Raw genomic sequence first — 21,500 nt, 5'->3', positions numbered from 1 at the left:
TGGATGATAGTCAAGAAGGTAATAATCACAAAAATCTAGTCCAGATTAGTAAATAACTCAAAATTCTAGTTGAAAAATTATTCGAAAAATTTTTAAAATCAATAATTTGCCTAAGTCTGAAAATTTTCAGCTAAAAACATCTGAAAATAGTTTGTCAAAACTCAAAATTCTAGTTTTAAAATTTTTCACAAAAATTATGTTTTCGCATTCATGCATGAGGGAAAGGGGTCAACGAAAGAATTCTGTAGAATTGAAGACTATGTATACAAACAAATATTAAATGTTTAAGTAACTTTGTTTGTTTAAAATTCTAAACAAAACTCAAAAATTGTGTAGAATCTAGTCAAACAAAATAGTTCAAAACTCAAAATTCTAGTCCAAAATGTGGATGATAAGTTCAAAACTCAAAATTCTAGTCCAAAATAGTTCAGAACTCAAAATTCTAGTCCAGAAAATGTTCAGAACTCAAAATTCTAGTCCAAAACAGTTCAAAACTCAAAATTCTAGTCCAAAACAGTTCAAAACTCAAAATTCTAGTCCAGAAAAGTCCAAAAACTCAAAATTCTAGTCCAAAACTCAAAATTCTAGTCCATATTAAGTTCAAAACTCAAAATTCTAGTCTAAAATATTAAGAACTCAAAAATCTAGTCCAAAATTGTTAAAAACTCAAAATTCTAGTCCATTTTAAGTTCAGAACTCAAAATTCTAGTCCAAAACAGTTCAGAACTCAAAATTCTAGTCCAAAAGAAGTTCAAAACTCAAAATTCTAGTCCAGAGCAACTCAAATCTCATGAATCTAGTCTTCAAATCAAACCAAAGCCAGGTTGCAAGCTGTTTAATAATGGAAATAACTGACTAAACATCCAAGTCGAAATATCCAATCACACTTAATCACCAACCCTGATAACAACCATGATCACTTGCATATTTTTTATAATAATAATAATAATAAATTTTATTTTATTTTTTTTTATGAAACATGAAATGTTCATTTTACATCACGCATTAATGTACTGCATAAAATTAAGAATTATGCATGGAAACTACCTAGTATGAATTTTTAAATGTCGACTCACATGAACGACTTCATCTCATCAAATGAAATACAAAAAATAATAATAATTAAAAAAAGCGTAAACGATTCTTTTTTAATCATAAAGATCATAAAGTTATATCCATAATAATATAATGTATATGTCTAATAATTAATCAAATTCTCTCATTTAAATTTGATTCGTCTAAATTTTACTATATAAGCATTTCATGTTATAAATTTGTGGAATCGCCTTGATCGGCCGAGGATCGTGGCCGGGCTGGCGGTGGTACTTGTGGCCTCTTTATCTTTGCATCACGTGGTGACGGTGGAACATTCTGTTGCTCATCCGATGAGTTAAGTGCATCATTTGAGGCTTGAAAATCTTGACTATTTTCCTTATTTTCAACATCATTTGAAAAGAGTTGACGACGAACTGGCTGAGGGGAACCGCCCACTGGCACATCAATAATCGATACTTGCTGTTTTTCTATATTATACATGGTAACTTGCTTCGGTTGTGATACATCATTGCCATTATTTCCATTCGAATCGGATGTGCGTCCTTCACGTAATGAATTATTACGTTTGACAGTTACAGCACCTGGTTTATTGCCAAAATTTGATGTTAATTCTTCAACTAATTTCTCATTTGTTAAGAATGATGTTGGTGAACCGAAGCCAGTTGCAGCACGAAATGATGCTGGACGCATAAGTGTTACGGGACGATCAGGAATTGCTGGCTTTTCACGCATTGCCGCTTCCAAATTTTCTTCACTTTTTTCCAAATCTGATTTCATTAAAGTTGTTCGCGGTGCTGCAACGGGTCTTGCTAGACCTGACGATTTATCTCTTAATGGCACTTGACGAATGATGGCTTTTGACGTTGTCTGACATTCAGCATTAACAACCGCTGGTCGCGGTGGTCGATCAGGTTTTGATAAAATATTTTCGGTACTTCCAGCCTTCCTTAAATTACCAATCCTCGAGTCATCAACGACAATTGTCGGATCGGAATCAATAAAACTAAAATTAGATGTATCTAAAAGTTTAGAGACAGTCATCGGTGCTGAAAATTTTGATTCAAGCTTTTGCTTGACTGGTTGTGGTGTTATTAATGGCGGAACTGGTGCTTTTGGTTTTCTACGCGTTGGTAACTTTGGCGATCCCGTCGTTGGACTTGTATCCGACAACGAGCTATTTGACTGGCTTGATTTCATCGGTGGATCACTTAATAATATAAGACTAGTATCATGACTACTCGATCGCGAGTGTGACATTTTTCCAACAGTTCCCGGACCATTTTTAACATTCTCACCAACAATCATTGACATTGACATATGATCATGTTTGGTATGAATGATTGACTGCTCTTTATCATATGGAAAGCCACCATTGTCGGGAAACAGCTCATCTCGACTCATCGTTTCGTAAAAATTAACTTCGCCATCAAAGAAGAAATCCCAATCTCCAATTAATGTTTCAACTACCGTATTCACAGCCGATGTTGATGTAACCTATGGAATGGGAAATAGTAAGCATATTAACAAGTGCCAAAAAATTAAATTTTAATTAAAAAGCTGACTGGATTATGACTTTTTGAAAATTATTTTAATTTCAACTAATTTCAAACTGCTGTAATCCACCCTTATTCATTCTAAAGCTCTTAATCGGATCAATGGAACTGCATAAATGCTTTCGCACATTAAGTTAAATTCAAATAATAAAGGGGTTGATTTGGTTTGAGCTGTTGTTATGATGACGAGAGTTTGAAGTTTATTTTGTCTGGATGCCCTTGGGTAAGTAATTGGAAAGTGGAGGTGGTTGTTTACTGTTGATGCATAAAGAAGTTCTGAACAAGAGAGGTTAAAGTATTGTTTTAAGCATAAGTTAAGTATAAGCTTGATTTGAAGACATTTTAGGAAATAGACAGTCATGTGTAAGACTTAAGTGGTTCCAAGAGCAGAAGATAGAAATTTTCTTGATGAAATCTCAACTTCCAGGTTGCACAAGGCTTCATTTGGAAGTCATAGGGCGTTTAGACGGCTTATGGACTCTTTGTGAGTACTTGGCATCAATTCTCATCAGAAACCGACCTCTCAATCATTAAATAGAGTGCTGTCGATGTGACTGGGATTCGCACAACGGTCATAAGGATACAAATAGACCTCAACTAGGCATTATAGGGCTATTATGCATTTTAATAGTGCATCAATGGGTTTGGGATCATAAAGCTCTTATAGACCTATAATTCGGAGCCTTTTCAAATAATTTTATACAAATTGGCCATCCATTCCTTAGTTCCTGCGCTTTAGACATCCAAATCCATCCAATTTGCATTCCAAACCCTCTCTACAATCCTCTCTAACTAACCCAATGACTTTTCTAAGCTTATAAAAATTAAACTGCCATTAAAAAAAAATCCTCACCTGTTGCGCATAATTCTGATCATTTTCATTTTGTGGCCATAATAAGTTTGGTGACATCACTATGGCAATATTCTGCGTTGACATTTTATTGTGCTGATTTTTCTCACTCAAATACGATAGAAATTTCATTAAATATTTAAGATTGTTGTAATTGCCTTCCGGTAATTTATTGATTATATTTAATATTGCCGCTTTACGTTGTGGATCGTTGGCAATTTGAGAGGCATCCATAAATTCGTTATAATAATTATAAGTGAGCAATGGTTCGGGAAGACTTCTAAGGTATGATTTTAATACGGATGCAATTACATGTACATCCTGATACTCATGACCGATTGGTGGACTAACAAAATTTGCATCGATTGCGCTTCGCATTCTCATCAATTTGCTTTTTCCTGATTAGATAGATAGTAAAATGAATTATTAGGTTAAATTCTATGTAGCATGTTATGATGCTATCCTTACCACATCCGACACGAAGTAATCCTTCCTCATAAAGTCCTTTCTCAAGGAGACAGCAAACACAAAGCTCAATTACATAAGAAATCTTCCTTCCGCTCGTTTCAAGATGGTCTTGCAATGATGTATTAAATATTCTCTTATTGCTACTTCCTGTACGGACAAGAAATGGATAGATGAGAAAAAAAAATGTTATTATTAAGTTGAGGAAATTAAATAGTTTACAATGTCATTTGCTCATATATAAAGTATATATATCTGTGACAGTTTTGATTTTTGTTGAACTGTAAAGTAATGAAATTGTGCTTGAGGTCATGGAAATGATTTTAATGGACTTGTTTTCTTCTTAATGGTAGACTGACGTTTGCTCTTTTGATTTGTGGGACATGAAGCAAGGATAGAGCAATTTCTGAAGTTGGTGAGGGTTTTGAGTACTTTTTTGACTTCTTCCTAGTTTAATGGCGAATAGACAGAGTCAGACTCACTTAGTTCGCAGACCGTACGGATCAACTATTATCCATGGCCTCCGATAGGGTCAGGTACTAACCAGGAGCGTATTGAGCGACGGATTTGGAAGGAATCCCTCCTGTCTTTTGGAAAAATCCAAAAATACTCCAAATTTGTGTGATTCATACAAAATATAGGGTTCGATCAAGAACTCTCAGGTCTGCATTTCCTACACTTCAAAGACGCAGGACTGCAATTTCTGGTAGTACCTTATAGTTCGTCCAAGACTGCAGATCGTGGATCAAATGCTCTTATACCTCCCTTATTCAAATAGAAGCTTCTCCCCTGGCTACCCCCCTGTATCCAACCAAGATCCCACAACTCCATATAACAATTTAAATTGAAATTTACAATTTTGAGTCAATAACAAATTTCAATTGAATTCCTCCATTTCACTTAATATAATATAAATCTCAATCATTAATACAAACACAATTTCCAATAACAAACAGCATCAATAACCATTAAAATCTCACTATCTACATAGTTTTCTTCAATAAATCATCAGCATAACAAGATTTACGACAGGTAATTCAATAATCTTTGATCTAATTTAGATGATTTTTTGCCACAGTAAAGCACTTTCGAATAATTACAATTAAATTAAAATTGATTGTCATTAACACCTTCTAATTAATGCATTAAATTGAGATATTAATGGGGAATTGAATATTAAATGGAGTTAATTAAAGAAATTTGTTTTAAAATAATTAATCCGAGCAGCATAATGCAGCAAATTGCATTATTTGCTATAAAAATGAGTCAAAACCAGCCGGAACTGAGTCGTCGGGGCAACATTGCATTAGAACAGGCTGCAATTAAGTCTAGTAGCAAACTTGACATTTGTGCAACTTAAAAACTTGACATTTTATGGAAAATTGCACAAATGTCAAGTTTTCTAGTAGCTAGACAGCTAGTCTATAACTAATCACAGCCTATTTGACTCAGAAACGTTAATCCGGCAACGTATGCGTCGCTCATGTGCTATACTGCTCGGATAAATCACAAATGCAACAAATTTATAAAGTAAATTAGCAACAAATGAAGTGAATTCAAACACAAAATAATCTGTTGATGCTGTATACATGATTTCAGACACATCTCACGAATATTCTCGCTTGTCATTAAAATTTAATTAAAAACACTTATGTCTCATAATTGCCCTTATTAATGTTGCCAATTGAAATTAATTTACTGAAGTGCACTTCATTTATTTATCTTCTACTGATACGGGGTAAGGGAGCACAAGAGTTCATGATTTGTGATGAAAGAATCTGTGCTAATATTTATGCAATCAGAAAAGTCATTCACTGTGGAATCACGTGCGATTCATACTAGGATGCTTATTTATGAGATGTGTATGTGAGTCAGATTAGGTGAGTAACGCGCATTTTATGGAGTCAGGAATTGAGAAATTAGAAAGCTGTGTTGTGTCATGTACAGTGATTGAATGATGTAGTCATCAAGATTGGGTTTGGGATAGTTTGGGAATGACTAGGTATGTCAAGCAATAGAATCAGATGGAAAGCCTTTTGTAGAAACCTAGGCTTCACATCGGAGCATGGTTCCACTTGTTGGCATGTAAAGGGTAATGCAAGGGACTTAAGGTACTCAAAATGTACAATTTAGCAGAGTAGTTAGATTGGTGCCTTTGAAATGATGTATGGAATTGATTTTATTGGGTATTGATGGTTATACAGTAAGCAGTAAGGTTTCTCGAAGTCTCAGTCACCCCAAATTCTCGAGAATAAGACTGAATCTATCCGGGAAGTCTTGGTCTTAGTCTCAGCATCGAGAACCCTTAGTATCCACGGAATCTTTAGCGTCAAACCATCTGTCCCACCTTTAAGGCAATATTCATCAATTTGCAAGGAATTTGACTGCGCATTTGCATCTAAAAACGCAAAAAGCAGTCATTTCAGCAGCCATGTGTCATGCTTACTCATGTATCTAATACAATTACTAAATTTTTTTGAATCTACTCCAAAAAAATCCCTCAAAACCTTGAAATTCCACAATATAAAATTCTCTAGACCTTCAAACACACCGTTACACATTTCACAGCAATTCCATCACAGGAGAAAAAATTTTTTTGAAATTCTCCACGATGAGCATTTCTCATTACTTACTTATTAATCCGTTCATATCGCTCATCAATGTTTCAATTTCCTTGAGCGCTGACTTGTAATACAGTTGCTGATCTATAAATCACGATTGAAGTAGAGTAAGAAAAAAAATCAATTATTTTTTAATTAGACCGTCCGTTCATCCCTTCCATCCACCTCCAGTTTCATAATTTTCTTATTAATTAAACTTACATTTTACGTAATTGAGAATGTAATTAGAGATGTTATCTTCTTCAGCTAACAGGTCAAACATATTTGATGCATAAATGTCACGTTCTTTTTCTAATCGTGTCTCGCACTCCTCCTGATCGTCTTTTAATTGATTTATTTTTGTTTGATTCTCGTTTAAGCGAATTGCGCTCTGAAATGTCCATAAAAAGAAGAAGAAGTAAATTTATTTTATTTGATTTAATTTAATTTTCAAGAGTAAATGAGAATTGGATTCCGATGAGTGAGTCATTGTTGATTTTTTTGTGAATAGATGAGGGAGTAAAGCTATTGACCTTGATTCGGGTCAAGATTGAGTTTATATTAGAGTTTTTTGTATATTTTAGAACTGAAAAATTAGTAAAAAATTGATATTTGAATTTGCTGAACTGAGAGTTTTAATCAAGAGAGATAGAATGAGCCAGGGGTGTCAAATTGGGGATTTGGGGGCACTTTTCCCACCTTATTAGACCAAATTCTTCAATTTGCTAGGATTCTAGGGGAAACACTTTTGTAATCTACTAAAAAAAGCCTCACAGAGACCATCTGCGGAAGATGACGACCTGCGTAAAAGACAGTAGCCGATGTGCATAAGTAAAAGACAGTAAGCTGCACATCGGCTAATCAGTAGAAGACGGTAGGGTCCTATGGCTGCGAATCAGCTGTGGTCCTATGGCAAAAGACAGCAATCTGAGAACAGATTGCTTTCTTCGGATTCTTCGATAGAAGACAATAACTTGCGCAAGGGGTCATCAGTAGAAGACGATAACCAACGCAGGCAGACTTTGGCGAAAGACAGTAACCTGAGGAAAAGGATATCGGTTAAAGGAGGCAATCTGCGCAGTGGACTATAAGCAGAAGACAATAATCTGCGCAAGACGACAACTTGTAGAAAGGGTTATCGGTGAAAATCGGCAATCTTCGGAAGGCAATAATCAGCGCAAAGAATCTTCGACAGAAGGCAGCAATCTGCGAGAAGAGTCATCGACGGAAGACGGCATCCTGCTCAATGCGCCATCTCCAGAATTCATTTTTCGCAAGCCTTAGTCGATTGCATCTTCACGAATCCTAACTCTGTCCAAAAAACCATCAAATCCTCAATCAAAAGAACCCCTACCCCAAACATTAATTTCCATCTCCAAATGATCACATAAATGAAATAAATATCTCCTCTAATTAAATTGCATTCGCTTTTTCAATTTAAAATTCATCCGTTTACATGGCTTTTAAATTAATTTGTGACACAACCCAAACCTGACACTTCTCATTAATGCATTTATACATATTCAGGCTTTGTAACCGAATGTACACTTTATCATTAAATTCCTGTGCTCTTTTTTTTTTGAAAAGAGACATTAAAAAAGTTAATTGAATTGTGGTCAAAATTTTATGGCCAAAAGTATTGACATTATGTTTTTTTTGTGTACAAATTAAACAGCACGTCAATGTTTTTACAGCATATTACATGTTTTTACTGTAAATGTGTGAGATCAAAGGAGCTCAACATAATTAATTTCATTGTTTGTTTTCATCATGTTCATTTGCAATCAATTTTAATTGAGTAGCTTTGTATTTATTGTGTATGATATCGTTAAATGTTTGATTGACGTGAGTGTATTGGTGGATGTGAGATAAAATATTATTTCAGTTATTTTGGAAATTAAATTTACGATGCATTTAATTTTGGACATTATTGATTCATGGAATTATGTTGACTATCATGAAGAGCCGTCGGGTGTTCTATGTAGATATTCAATAATTTAATTAGGGGGCTGTTCACTTATTACGTGACCGGACTGGAATTCGGCCGAAAAAGTCAACGGCTGACTGATTGGGCGTCGGCTATTGGAGACAATGGACAATATCCAACTGCCGGGGACAAAGGTCACTGACTGGAAACAAAGGCCACTGACTGAAGACAACAGCCACTGACTGGGAACAACGGTCACTGACTGGGGACAACGGCCACTGACTGGAGGCTACGGACACTGACCGGGGACAACGGCTACTATTTGAGTACAACGACCACTGACCGAGGACAACGGCCACTGACTGGGGACAACGACCACTGACTGGAGACAACGACCACTGACTGGGGACAACGACAACTGACTGGGGACAACGGACACTGACTCGGGAAAACAGCCACTGACTGGGGACAACAGCCATTGATTGAGGACAACAGCCACTGACTGAGGACAACGACCACTGACTGGGGACAACGACCACTGACTGGGGACAACGGCCACTGATTCGGGACAACAGCCACTGACTGGGGACAGCAGCCATTGATTGAGAACAATAGCCACAGCCTGACGACAACGACCACTGACTGAAGACAACGACCACTGACCGGGGACAACAGCTGCCAGGGATAGAAAGTGATAATTGATCAAAAAGTCGATACCTCCCGTTACCTAATAAGCAAACGCCCCCTTATCACACATTAAAGGTTTCCATACCCAAAAATGTCCACATATCTCCAACGATGACTCACAAAACTCGCACATCAATAATTTGAACAATTCATTAAAAAACCTCAAATAAATGCACACAAATTATTGAAAAAACTGCGAGTGTAAAGATTGCAAATCAACAGCATTGTATGTGGGAAAAGAGAAAAAAAAAACAGCATTTTATTATTTTTTGATGTGGAATATTTTAATTCTATAGCCAGATGATGATGATGTCATAGTTTAATTTCTGTTTATTAATAGAAATTGATTAAATGTCTATACAAATTGTAAATTAATTTATGACAGTAAATTTGGACCAAATGTTTCAATTTGATTGGAGATTGTTACTAGGGTTGGATACTATGTTATGAATGTATGCTGTCTGGAGTTTCAAGAGGATTATAGCACTCAATAATTCATTTACTCTGAGAATTAAAGCATGAACCGATATAGTTACTGACTTTTAGTAGACAATACTCTGTAGCGTCTATACAATCAGGAATGAAGCCTTAATGACACCGTTTTGGCTTTTTACAACCTATTTTGCAGCACTAGACAAGATTAACCACAACATCCCATTCACTCGAGCAGCACAACCCAGTGAATCTCATTTTTTATCATAATATGCCGTCACGGTGCCGTCATTGCACGACGTGAAGCAAAAACAGCTTGCTGCTTATGTCCAGCTATGATTATTCCTCTAGTAACACAATCAGATCATCTGATAAACTGCCATTCCCCTGGCAAACAATTTTAAGTAACAAAGGAAGTCCATAATTAGATAAATGTAGCTTTTTGTGGATACATTAAGTCACCAAACCAAAAAATACTGAATAGCAGTCACTTTCCCCAAATAAAAAAATCAATTATTTTGCAAATTTTTTTGTTTCTCTAATTTTTCTTCATCTCATCACTTCACATTCACAACAATGATCTCATTTGACTTAAGCAGTGATGGACGTAATGGAAAGTATATAATTAATGTGTGCGACGATATTCTCACCTGTAATTTTTGTCTTGCAGTCTCGTTGTCTTGATGGCACTTTGCTACAATGCGCTTCTGCTTCTGTACAATCTGAATTTGTTGCTCTATTATACTATTCAGCTTCTTATTCACATCATTTTCAATATTCACTTCGTTATTTACGATCTCTGACGCAATTGTCTTCTCGAGTCTTGCTGTATAGTTTGTACAATTTCAAAATCCGGATTAATTTGATGATTTCAATTGTTTTTTTATGTGATTTCGTGGCACACGATGATGATTTTTTGTTTTATGCGAATTTGTCAGCATTTAGATTAACGATTTAGTAGATCATATAAGAGAAAGAAAAGAAAATATTTAGATTTATGCTTTTTTTTGAAAGAACAATTAAGATAGAATAATTTCGTGAGATGCTGGAATATTTTAGCGCATTTTTATAGTTCTGTTGATAACACAATTGTGACGAATTTCAGTTTTTCGCTATTTTTGTATACACAGAGGAAGTTGAAGCTAAATGTTTCACCGCAATCTAGTATTTGCTTCCTCAATTATTGATAAGAAAAGTATGGACAGACTTTTTGGTGAATATTTTTTCGGCGAATTACTAATTAACTCACATTGAACATCATCAGTGCCGAAAAGCATATGGCATAGAGTCAGAGATCGAAATAAACTCGAATTTTAAAAGAAAAAATTAACTCAAGTCGATTCGACTTCATATAAAGTTCGAGTCTACTTCGTGTTCTGACTTTAACCACAGTTCAAATTCGATTAAACCCGTCCTCAGGCGAGATTCGAGTCTGACGAAAGCTGGAGTTTCTGTCATTTCTGCGCCTTGTGTAACTGATTTCCGAGCGACACAAACGAAGACCGCTCCGACACGAAGCGTTCAAGCCCCGCTAAAGATCATTTATTAACAACAAATGAAACCCGGTCAAATTTGGCAGTCATTTGGAAGTCACCTCCATTAAATGGGGCCTCCTTCAATTATTTCGCCCGGAAATCAGTCTTGGAAGGCACAATGTGCGAAAATAGCTAAACATCTATATTCCAGCTGGCTTGACTCTGGCCTGAAGCGGACTCTGCCGATAATTAAGCATGTTCAGCGTGTTACCAAGCTTCTGGGGACTCATAATGACACAAATGTCAAAATACTCATCAAATCTATTAATCATTTCAATATCACCGCTGGAAATTCTCCTTAATAATTAACAGAGCTCGAAATCGACTCGGATTTTGTATGCAAAAGTCGACTCAGGTCATCTTGACTCCATATAAAATTCGAAACGTCTTCGAGCTCTAATAATTAAATAATTGTGCACCGTTCACTAGTCAATAGTCAAACTGCCAATTCCTCAAAACTCAATCCCATCACAATATTCGTTTCATTTACACAGAATTTCATTTCATTCAAAGAACAAAACCCCGACTACGCTGAGAAGAAACAGCAAACAATGAATGAGCTATTAAAGTATAAGAACACATCGAGTATCATGAAGGTGTTGGAAAAATCATTTGCCTTTAAATTTATTTGTTATACAGACTCGATGATTATGCTCATTATGCTCAATAGACACGCACAAACTAGAAATTGATGCTCGTGTTCTTGCGAAAAAAATAATTTTCTGTGCTGTTTAATTGTTTAAAGATGAAGCAGAAGAAGAGAATAATAAAATTGATGGGAAAGTTTGCGTCTTCTTAATGTCTTGTGAGATTAAGATTAGATTGTGTGTACATTAAGATGGTTACAAAAAGGTCATAAGAAGATCAAGACAAAAGTAATTGGCAAATTTCCATTCAACCTCAACAATTGTTGCCTTCGTGATTTTGTGGCTTATTCTGACTATTTTGCATGCATAAAATATGATATTCAGCATCTCACGGTGTGAATTAAAGTGATGACTATAAGTCATGATAAACTAACCACAATCCTCTAATATTCTCTTCAATATTCCATCCGGTAAATCTTTCGATGATTCGTCCATCGCTTGTGCTAGGAGATACTCATGTGTTTTCTTTATTCGTTTCTCTTTCGCCGCTTGATCTTGTCCGGATGGTGCATTTGTAGATATTTTCTTTGTGATTGTCTGTAATACATCTTTATATTTATCAACTTGCTTCTCGATGTGCTGTAACTCGTCGTTTCTCTCTGGTTTTGTGGTTCTGGAATGAGAAAAAATTGATAAAAATCATTAAATCAATCATCAAACTGTGAATAGCAATTAAGATTCAATGTTTCTAAGGTCACACAACTAGAATCAACTGTCTAGTACATCCTTGATCATCCCATAAATGAACTATGACATCAAAATCACAAAATTAGCTTTTTCCTGTACAATACAACAGAATTTCAAGTGCACATGACTTAATGATACAAAAATTATTTGCAAAGGCGACGCTATGGCGAATTTTTAAGTACTTTATGGAGCTAACTAGTGGCAATTCAGCTTATTTGAACTGCTGATAATGTTAATTGGTTTTCTGAATGAATGCAAAAGATATTTTTTTGGAATCAATTTTTTCTTTTTGTTTTCATGAATGTCTGTGCATAAATTAATAATATGATTAATTGAGGCATCGTTGGTTGAATTGAAGATGTTATCAGTTGTAGCAGTTCTTATTCATAGGTTATTCCATACTAAGAAGCTATTGATTGAGGTACTATTGAATTTGTATTGAAGGTTGGCGATAGCCAGCAATAGTTGTAGCTTCAGACGGCATTCAATAGAGATCATGAATCCAGAAGCATTATTAAGGGGTTTTTAAGGTCAAATCCAATTTTTTGGTCAATTTTCTGGAATTTTCAGTGAAAAAAAATCCCAAACCAAAGTCCCTTTCTTAAAAAGCCTCTGGCTACGCCTATCTATGAATAGAAATTGATCTGAACAGTTAGAGATGTAGCTAAGTAAGTACTATATCCAACCTGATGTTTCTAGAGAAGTCATGGTCTTGAAAATTCGTCTAATTCGAGATTTCAGGAAGGTCTCTTATGTGGCACTCAAAAATACTTTAAAATACACTGACATATGCAGTAAGAATTGAAGTTTCTTAGATCATTCCTAACCATACAGCTAAAAACCATTATCATCAGCCTGTTTACGAGTTGTTCGACGTCATTAGCATTAAAAATCTTGTAAAAATCAAACAGGTGGTCGTCTAACACAAGAACAAACAAACGATCAATGTTAAATACAACCTAAAGCACATAACATCATTTAAAACCACCACAAAAAAATAATAAGTAATCAAAAATTACTTAAAATATTCCCAGTAAATTGTTTCGCATAATATTCGCAATTCTTTGAAGTCTGCTACCAGAAAATTGAGTATAAAATCTGCTATTATGTAAAATGTTTAATTATAGAGATCTGAGAAAAAGTATTATGGATCAATTAGCATATCCATGGGAAAAAAGTTAATTCTATTACAAAATTCGATCAAAAGGCACAAAATACAACGACGATGCAGATTAAAGTTCAAGAAAAATTCATTTTTTAATTACTTATTGGCAGTCGTGCATGAAAATCCATCCAAGTTTTTTTTTCTAAAAATACGACAAATTTTTATGTACATTTAGAAATAATATAACAAAAAGTGATGATTTTTTAACTCAATGGAAGTTATAATCTGGGATTTTGAATATGCATGACTCATCAGCACCGAAAGAGCACTGCTCATTGAGATGTTATCACTGGAAAGTTGCTTACTCAACTCACTTATTTGCATTTTTGATATTCGTCAAAAAAAAGTGAATAAACTTGAACTTACTGCAAAGGGGGGGACGTTCGGTTGTTAAGTAACGCTGAACGCTCTAAGGCATGGGTGCCTGGTTCTTGACGGGAGCTTAACCCTCCCCTGCATAACCAAATTACGTCTCAAACAACGGGTCAAGGTTACAAATGCTCATTCACGTCACTCAATAACTAAACGACCCCAAAAACCGCAATGTCGAAAAGGGTAAAGTTTCAATAAGCCATAACATTGACTATATGAATTAGTATTACTATGTATTAGTATTATGTTACAGCTTAATCGTCATGTTTAAACTAGAAAATGACAACATTAAGTGTGATGAGATCAGATTTATAGAAGTTAAAAAAAAAGTTTAATAGAGTGCTAGTTTATGATAGAATGATTAAGTTAATAGCTTAGCATATTACATTTTGTACTTATATGGAATTTGATTGGCAGTAAAAAATTGTAAGTGCACCCGTATGAGTTACATGATGAATATGGGTAATTTTAGAGAATTATGTGCAAAATGCGTATTTTTGGCGTGAGTTTTGGAATGTTTTCTATTGATTCACTGATACGACGTGAATCAGGTATGAAGTTTGGATCGGTTGAATGTTCTATGCTCTCTTCCCGAGTGGACAACTTGACATGTCTAGTTAATAACTAAATGAATCTTCGATTGAAGGAAGTTGTCGATAGAAACAGTATTGTACTTGATATTGGAAATTAACAGATAGAGACCAGCTTTAAGCGCCATCTGAGTAAGGTCATGGATCGCATTCGATCTGTATGGCTAGCAAAGCATCTTCGAAGGAAGTCAATCTTCTGGATCGTTCCATAAAATTGTCACAAGTCAAAGATACGTCTTGTTACCAACTTCACATTATGTCAATCCATCCACTCGACTTTCGGGTATAAAGTCACACCAAAAGCATCTATTTAATATCAATAACCTTAACTTCATTCCCAAATACACCCCAAAGAATTAAAATATCTGACTTTAATCAGACAGTAAATAATTTTATGATAAGTTTTATATTTTTTTTCAGCTTGATAAACTTGACACGCCCTAAATTTAAAGCATTTAAAATGACATAAAATTGTTGATGTTTCATCAAAAAATCAGGCAAAATACAGTTGTTTAATATGAATATGTTCATGTATAGAACTTGTGTAGATTGTATTACAAAGTAGCAAGTTGACATGCTGAAATCATAATCCCTAGATGGCACTAGATCAGATTAGAGTTATTGAAGCATAAACCACTGTGCCACCGGCTTACAGGAGTGGATATTTGCTAGTTCACGCTTATGTATGTCTACACATCGTCTAGCCACATCACTTAAATAATTACTGTCAATTACTATCAGAAAACTACTTGTAGAACACCAACAATGTTCAGATACCAACAATTATTGTTCATTCATACCCACAAATATCCAAAAATACTTTCCTTCCAAGTAAAAAAGGTCTTATCATCAACTGCCAACTTTTACAATCCATAAATGACGACTTAGCATGTAAAAAGCAATAACAAACTCACAAATCAAACAGAAAGTATTTAAATGGTGCAAAACTTAGTCTCATTGGAGACAATATATTCTTCTTTTTACGAATTCGGACAGGTGGTGTCGCGTTTATATTTAAAGGAACACGTTTAATCTTATCCATCCGAGAATGGCTGTCGTACTGCACACTTAATTAATACAATTTTTATTTCAAACTTTTTATATTCAAATTTCTGACTAATTTTATGATTAAAATAAGAACTAAAGATGAATTTTTGAAGGGAAATTGAGATTTTTTCCCAAAAAAGGCATGACAAGTCCCCTGAATGCGTGTCTGGGTATAGAATTCTCCCCCAAATGATACAAGATCATATTACAGATAAGTAGAGAGTCATTCGAACTAAGCGTCGACATTATCATCATATGCTGTATGTGCTGTGTAAAAAATACTTCTGGGGACCATTCACTAGTTAGGTAATGCTCTGAGGAGGGACCCGGAGGGCTAGGTTGAGATTTTGCTGCACCTAAAGCCGATATTGTCAAGTAAAGAAGGGTAAGGGGTCAAAAAAACAATTTTTCACGTCACATCATATGCGAATGTCCCCAAACGATTACAAGTAATCATCCATACATGTTTATTGCGGCAAATACAAACAATAGATAGAACTATACATGTAAGAATCTTTATGGATAGATGTACAATACGTCATTAATCAATGTTATTAACATAGTGTTAATATGTATATGAAAATAAGCTTCTGAAGGTCATTATCATAAATATTTAAATAGTCATAAATAAATCTGTGAATTTTGCTGTAAAAAAATTTATGTATCTAATACCATAAAGTTTATAATCGATACACAACGGAATGTGGTATATGATATTTATTCGATATGCATTTACCGAAATATTTTGCATAAATCATGTCTAATTAAGATATTGAAAAATTATCTAGCAACGCAGATGTGACGTAATTTTTGAGTTTTTTTTGCTTGTTGTGTCTTGTGTGAAATTTATGAGATATTTAGATGCTAATGATGTGAATATATTCATTCCCGGGTGACATAAAGCAACATTTAGCAGACATGTGAAAGCCACATGAAGTTTCGGAGTTCAGAATGGATTACTGGAATGAATTAGGCTGTGATTAGTCGACCGTTTGACTTGACCTTGGTGTTTCAAGGCAAATTTCACATTTCTTAAGTTTACAACTAGACAAACGGTTGACTGATTACAACATGATTCACTCGTGCATCAAATGAATTTGGTAGGTCTAATGTTGACTGTTTTATTTTGTTTTGGATTGGATTTTAGAGGATTTTTGATAGAACAAAGTAATTGAAAGAGTTTATCAAGGTATCCAGATCATGAATAGAGCTATTGACCAGTATTAGAATGTATTGAATTCATGAATGATCGCTGGATCAAAATAATTCAATTTCGAGACTAGATTGCAATATTGCCTATTGAAAACGAGATTCAGACAAGACTTCACATCTCAGAAAGCATAAACCAAAGAAATGGCCAAAAATCCAGCACCAAGCCGGCTTAAATATGGCCTGGGGCTGGATTTAATCGAATCTGACTTGAGGATAGCGTCAGGCTGGGCTGAGGCTGGGCTGAGTCAATCTAGTCCCGAGTGACCAGCTTTGTTAAATCTCATTCGATGCCGTCATAATGAACTGTCATCATGCTGACGTCAGGGCATCTTTACATCAATTTGAAATTTTGCCTTTAAATTGATGACTTTTTGATCGCACAGCGACCATATTGTGCTCGGGTAATGCATTTACCTCAAAACCATCACATTTGTCAACCAAGAAAGTTCATGTTATTTCACCGGTTCCGCTATTTCGGAATAAGAACAGTTCATACAATCTCTGTGTAGCACATACCGAAAAAATAAAATTCCTCAGTTTTCATTCACAACCTTCTGTTTTTCTTCTTATTTGCACTAAATTCTCATGTTGATCTTCACGCTGTTGTGCTATATCTAACAATACTACTATGTTGTTTTTTAATCATCAGCACATAATTTAAAATATCCACATCCAAATATGTAAATTAGATGAAAGGCTCAACACCATAAAAATGTAATCGACATGAATAATAAGCTTTATATCATTCAATGAACATAAATCTGTGAAAATTGATTTATTTTGCACGGATTAGCCGCATAAATCATGTCTAAATTAAATACCTTAATACACAACATAACAGCGCTCATATGACGTAATTATCAATTGGTCAGTAATTATTGGAAGTATTAAATATGACGAAAAAAGTTGATATAAGCACTTACACAACAAAAAGGAATATAATCATCACATTTATTTTTACATTTTGCATGTCTCATCGTTTAAAGTCTGGCAGATTATATTATATTCTTTACTGTATTGTATGTAGCACTGTTTCGAGAAGTAAATAGGTTAATGAGGACATTTTTTACTGGCAAACTAACTGAATGTGTTGATTTTTTTCTTTTATTGATTTCCCTTGGATGGATTGACTTACCAAGAAAAAATTCAGTTGACAGAGATTGTTGATAGGAAGTGTAAAGACTTATTCTTATCAACATTGATTATTTACTTTTCAGACGTTTGCTTTTTCAATTATCGCATTGCAATGGGACTTAGTGTGAAAGGCTTATTCATTAGTAAGTTGATTCCTTGATTGGTTAATTAAATGAGTCTTGTTGTGATTTGAAGGAGGTTAAGATTGATTTATTGGGATTTAGGTTTGAAATCTTTTGAGAATAGGTTCAAGATAGGTTTTGGATATTTTCAAAGGAATTATTAAAAATTCTTCAAAAATATTGTTTAAAATTCTTGGAAATGAGTGCCAAAATAGATTTTCAGTGGTTGGATAGCTTCAAGTGGTTGAAAAGCTCCAAGTGGACCTAGCAACATCACTAAGGTACCTTTAGTACCCAAAAGCGTTCTATTTGTCTATTATAGGTACAATAATGAGTTAGAGCTAAGCATCAACTTGCGAATAATTAGTTATAACGTACTTTTGTTACCCATATGAGTTAAATGAATGAACATTTAGGGAAGGCAAGTCGATTGAGTTTTTGGAGCAGTGCCATGCAACCTCTACATTGCCAAATCAACGGCTAGACGTCAAGGTGCTCTGACAGTACGCGAACCATATCTAGGCAAATCAGCCATTGTGGGAGCAAAGCTTCTGTGACAGAATGGCAAGGCAATTAATAGAATATGCCATATTAATCGCTTATCCCTCAATTGTGATTGCTTGAGTTCAATTCCCATCGAAGAATAATCTCTAAATCCATTACAAAAAGTGCTGTCGATATGCCAATGATTCCCGAATGACTCATAACATGACAGATTCCCGCACTGACTCAATCAACTTAATTCATATGGTTCGGTACCCAACATTACACTCTACTCAGACAGTATAATTATATACAGCCAATAAAAAGCCCATCATAAATGCGTCCAATCCACACATCTTCAATATTTCTCATGCATAACTTCTACATTTCATGCATTATTCTTTCTTTTTGTTTTGTTTTCGTTCATTCTTTCCCCCTTTTTTTTCGTTCATGCCCGTTGTTACTTCCAAAAGATAATAACACGAGTCGTCTTTAAGTGAAATGAATGAGAATCAGTTCTTACGAATTAATAAGAAATGAAAATAATATTAAAATGTAATAAGCAGGCAGCAACAGAATTATGTGCAATATGGATATTGCGAGGATGACCAAAAACATTGACATGACAACGCCCTCACTCGTCGTGGATATAAATCACAATAGAAATCATATGATCAGTATGAGGATATTTAGCAAGGATACGTGACCATCTGCAAAGGAATTTTCGAAAATTCGAAAATCAAGAAATGAAAAAATTCCTTTGGAAGTTCGAATAAATCCTAGGGAGGAATGGAACAATGAAAACAAAAAAAAAAGGAGCATACAAACCTTTGCGAGAAATTCTCTGCCGCAATTTTAATCTTATGGAGTTGTTTCTTCATTCTTTTATTATTAATTTACACTTTTTACAGGAATACACACAAACACAGACACAAACAATAACAACAGGGGCGATAATCTTCGCGGAATTACTTCGTTATTTGTTTTTTTTTATCAAACAAAAAAAATATAAAACACAACAAACTTCTTTCTAGAGCACTTTCAATTTCATTTTGAAATTGTTAGTTCCCTTATTTCTCTTCGTTTTGATTGTGGTAATTGATAAAAATTAGCCCCTGATAAGGCTCGAACAAATGTGTGTCTCCGATTGATAAAGAGCACACTTTTTTATGTATTTTTTTTTATTATTTCGTTCCTTTATTAAACTGTATGCAGCACTGAGAAACCACTTCAACAAAAAAAAAGTCAGAAATGAATCATCTGAATCTTCTTTTTTTTCCTTTTTTTCTGCCTTTACTACGATCGTCTATAGATTGACATTGGCATATATATCTTTTTCATGACTTTTTCACATTCATTATTGATTAAACTTCACGAATTTTACAGCACTGATAGAATAAGGATATTATCTAACTAATTAATGAACTAATTAAATGCTTTAAAATGGAAAAAATTGATAAAAAAAAGAATTTTTTTTTTATTTAGAGTCACAGTCAGTATAAGTTGATTTTTGCAGTATAATAGAAAAATTCGTCGGTTATGTCACGTCGGGTGGGGGTGGAGTGAATTTATTAAAATAACCTCAAAATTTTTTATACCATTTTTTTACTCAATTCTTATCAAATGTTCAAAATTTGATTAATGTCAATTTTAATGAAATTAACAATATTTATGACGTGTCAAAACTTTTACTCACCCCACTGGAAAGAAGCAAAAAATTGTGTCTTGGCTATAAAAAACAATGAATCATGTGTTTTACAATAATACGCTAACCATTATATGAATCTCATATAAGCATACAACATTATTACATAACACAAACAATTTCAAACATCACGTGCGACAATAGTCAACGGCTTTCAAAATGTATTCGACCATGAAATTAAAGTAAGTCCTTCAGTTACACATATTCATGCATTTACGCAATAAAATTTATTTTCTCAAAGTCAGCCGAAAAATATTTTATACAGCACATTCGTCACACAGTATGCAATGATGATAAGAACAATAATAACGACAATAAAGAAGCACCAAAGGTTACAAACACGTTGTACTGAATGTATTATGCCCATATGATTCATAACAATTTGATAACGCTGTAGCCCATATATTTTAATACAATTGCATTAAAGCCGTTAAGGCTTGACTGTTTGTGAGATTATGTTGAGTAACCATCAATTGAATTAATGCCTTTTCTGAATAGTCGGCTATGAGCACTTTCGGATTCATGATTTTATTTCCAGACATCGATGAATGAGATTGTTTTGCAATTTATGATCAAGCTTCTCGCTTAGTTCTCTACGATGAATTTTGGATGTGATTTTTGATGAATATTTTGAGTAAAAACTGAAATGTTTACTGTGATTCAATATTAAATGTACATTATTCTCGATTAAATTTGAATCATTATGACTGACGTAATTAAGTAGAAAATGATTTTTGTGTAGACAGCATGACTATTTGAAAATGATTGTTGTTTATATGAAATTTGACGATACCTTCTTCATGTTGTGTTTGAATCTTTCATTTGCCAGGTCACTATGATGTTAAAATATGATGAAAAAGTTATTTTTAGATTGATTTTTTTTTAGAAAACAAGGTCATCAAATGTCAGTTATGTATTACTTGAATGTCATTTGGGTATTACTGTGGACTTACTCAGGGGAATTCGGGGAAGTTGAAGTCTTATTCTGATTGAGCTGACCAAATGTCATACCTTCTTATAATATTCCCTATTACCACTAAAAGCACCGTTGGCGACCGAGCTCTATTCCGGGATATGGACTTAAAAGGATAGTTAAAAATCCTATCCAAACCCTGCTTGAAGAATAGCAGGCCACAATCAGGATAGAAATAGAAGGTTTACAACCTACCATATCTGAACCCAACATCTACAAAGAAAGTCCCGTAAGGAAAGAGGCGTCATGGAGCATCAT

General features: G+C 34.4%; 1 protein-coding gene across 1 annotated transcript; it reads right to left on the bottom strand.

The window, feature by feature from the left end:
- Positions 1-1,122: 1,122 nt before the first annotated feature.
- LOC139093679 (rho GTPase-activating protein 92B-like) lies at positions 1,123-20,052 on the bottom strand. The gene is made up of 8 exons (XM_070644476.1): positions 19,393-20,052; positions 12,127-12,365; positions 10,221-10,396; positions 6,747-6,915; positions 6,558-6,629; positions 3,928-4,074; positions 3,463-3,857; positions 1,123-2,550 (listed from the first exon to the last, which is right to left on the bottom strand). Exons 1-8 carry the CDS (start codon positions 19,443-19,445, stop codon positions 1,267-1,269), a joined length of 2,535 nt encoding a protein of 844 aa, XP_070500577.1. The 5' UTR covers positions 19,446-20,052; the 3' UTR covers positions 1,123-1,266.
- Positions 20,053-21,500: the final 1,448 nt, after the last annotated feature.

The sequence above is a fragment of the Chironomus tepperi genome, unplaced genomic scaffold (genome assembly GCF_022539635.2).
Source record: "Chironomus tepperi strain 1889 unplaced genomic scaffold, CSIRO-AGI_Ctep_v1 contig_337, whole genome shotgun sequence".
Lineage (NCBI taxonomy): Eukaryota > Metazoa > Arthropoda > Insecta > Diptera > Chironomidae > Chironomus > Chironomus tepperi.
The sequence above is the reverse complement of the archived record's forward strand: the minus strand, read 5'-3'. Positions and strand labels throughout refer to the sequence as shown.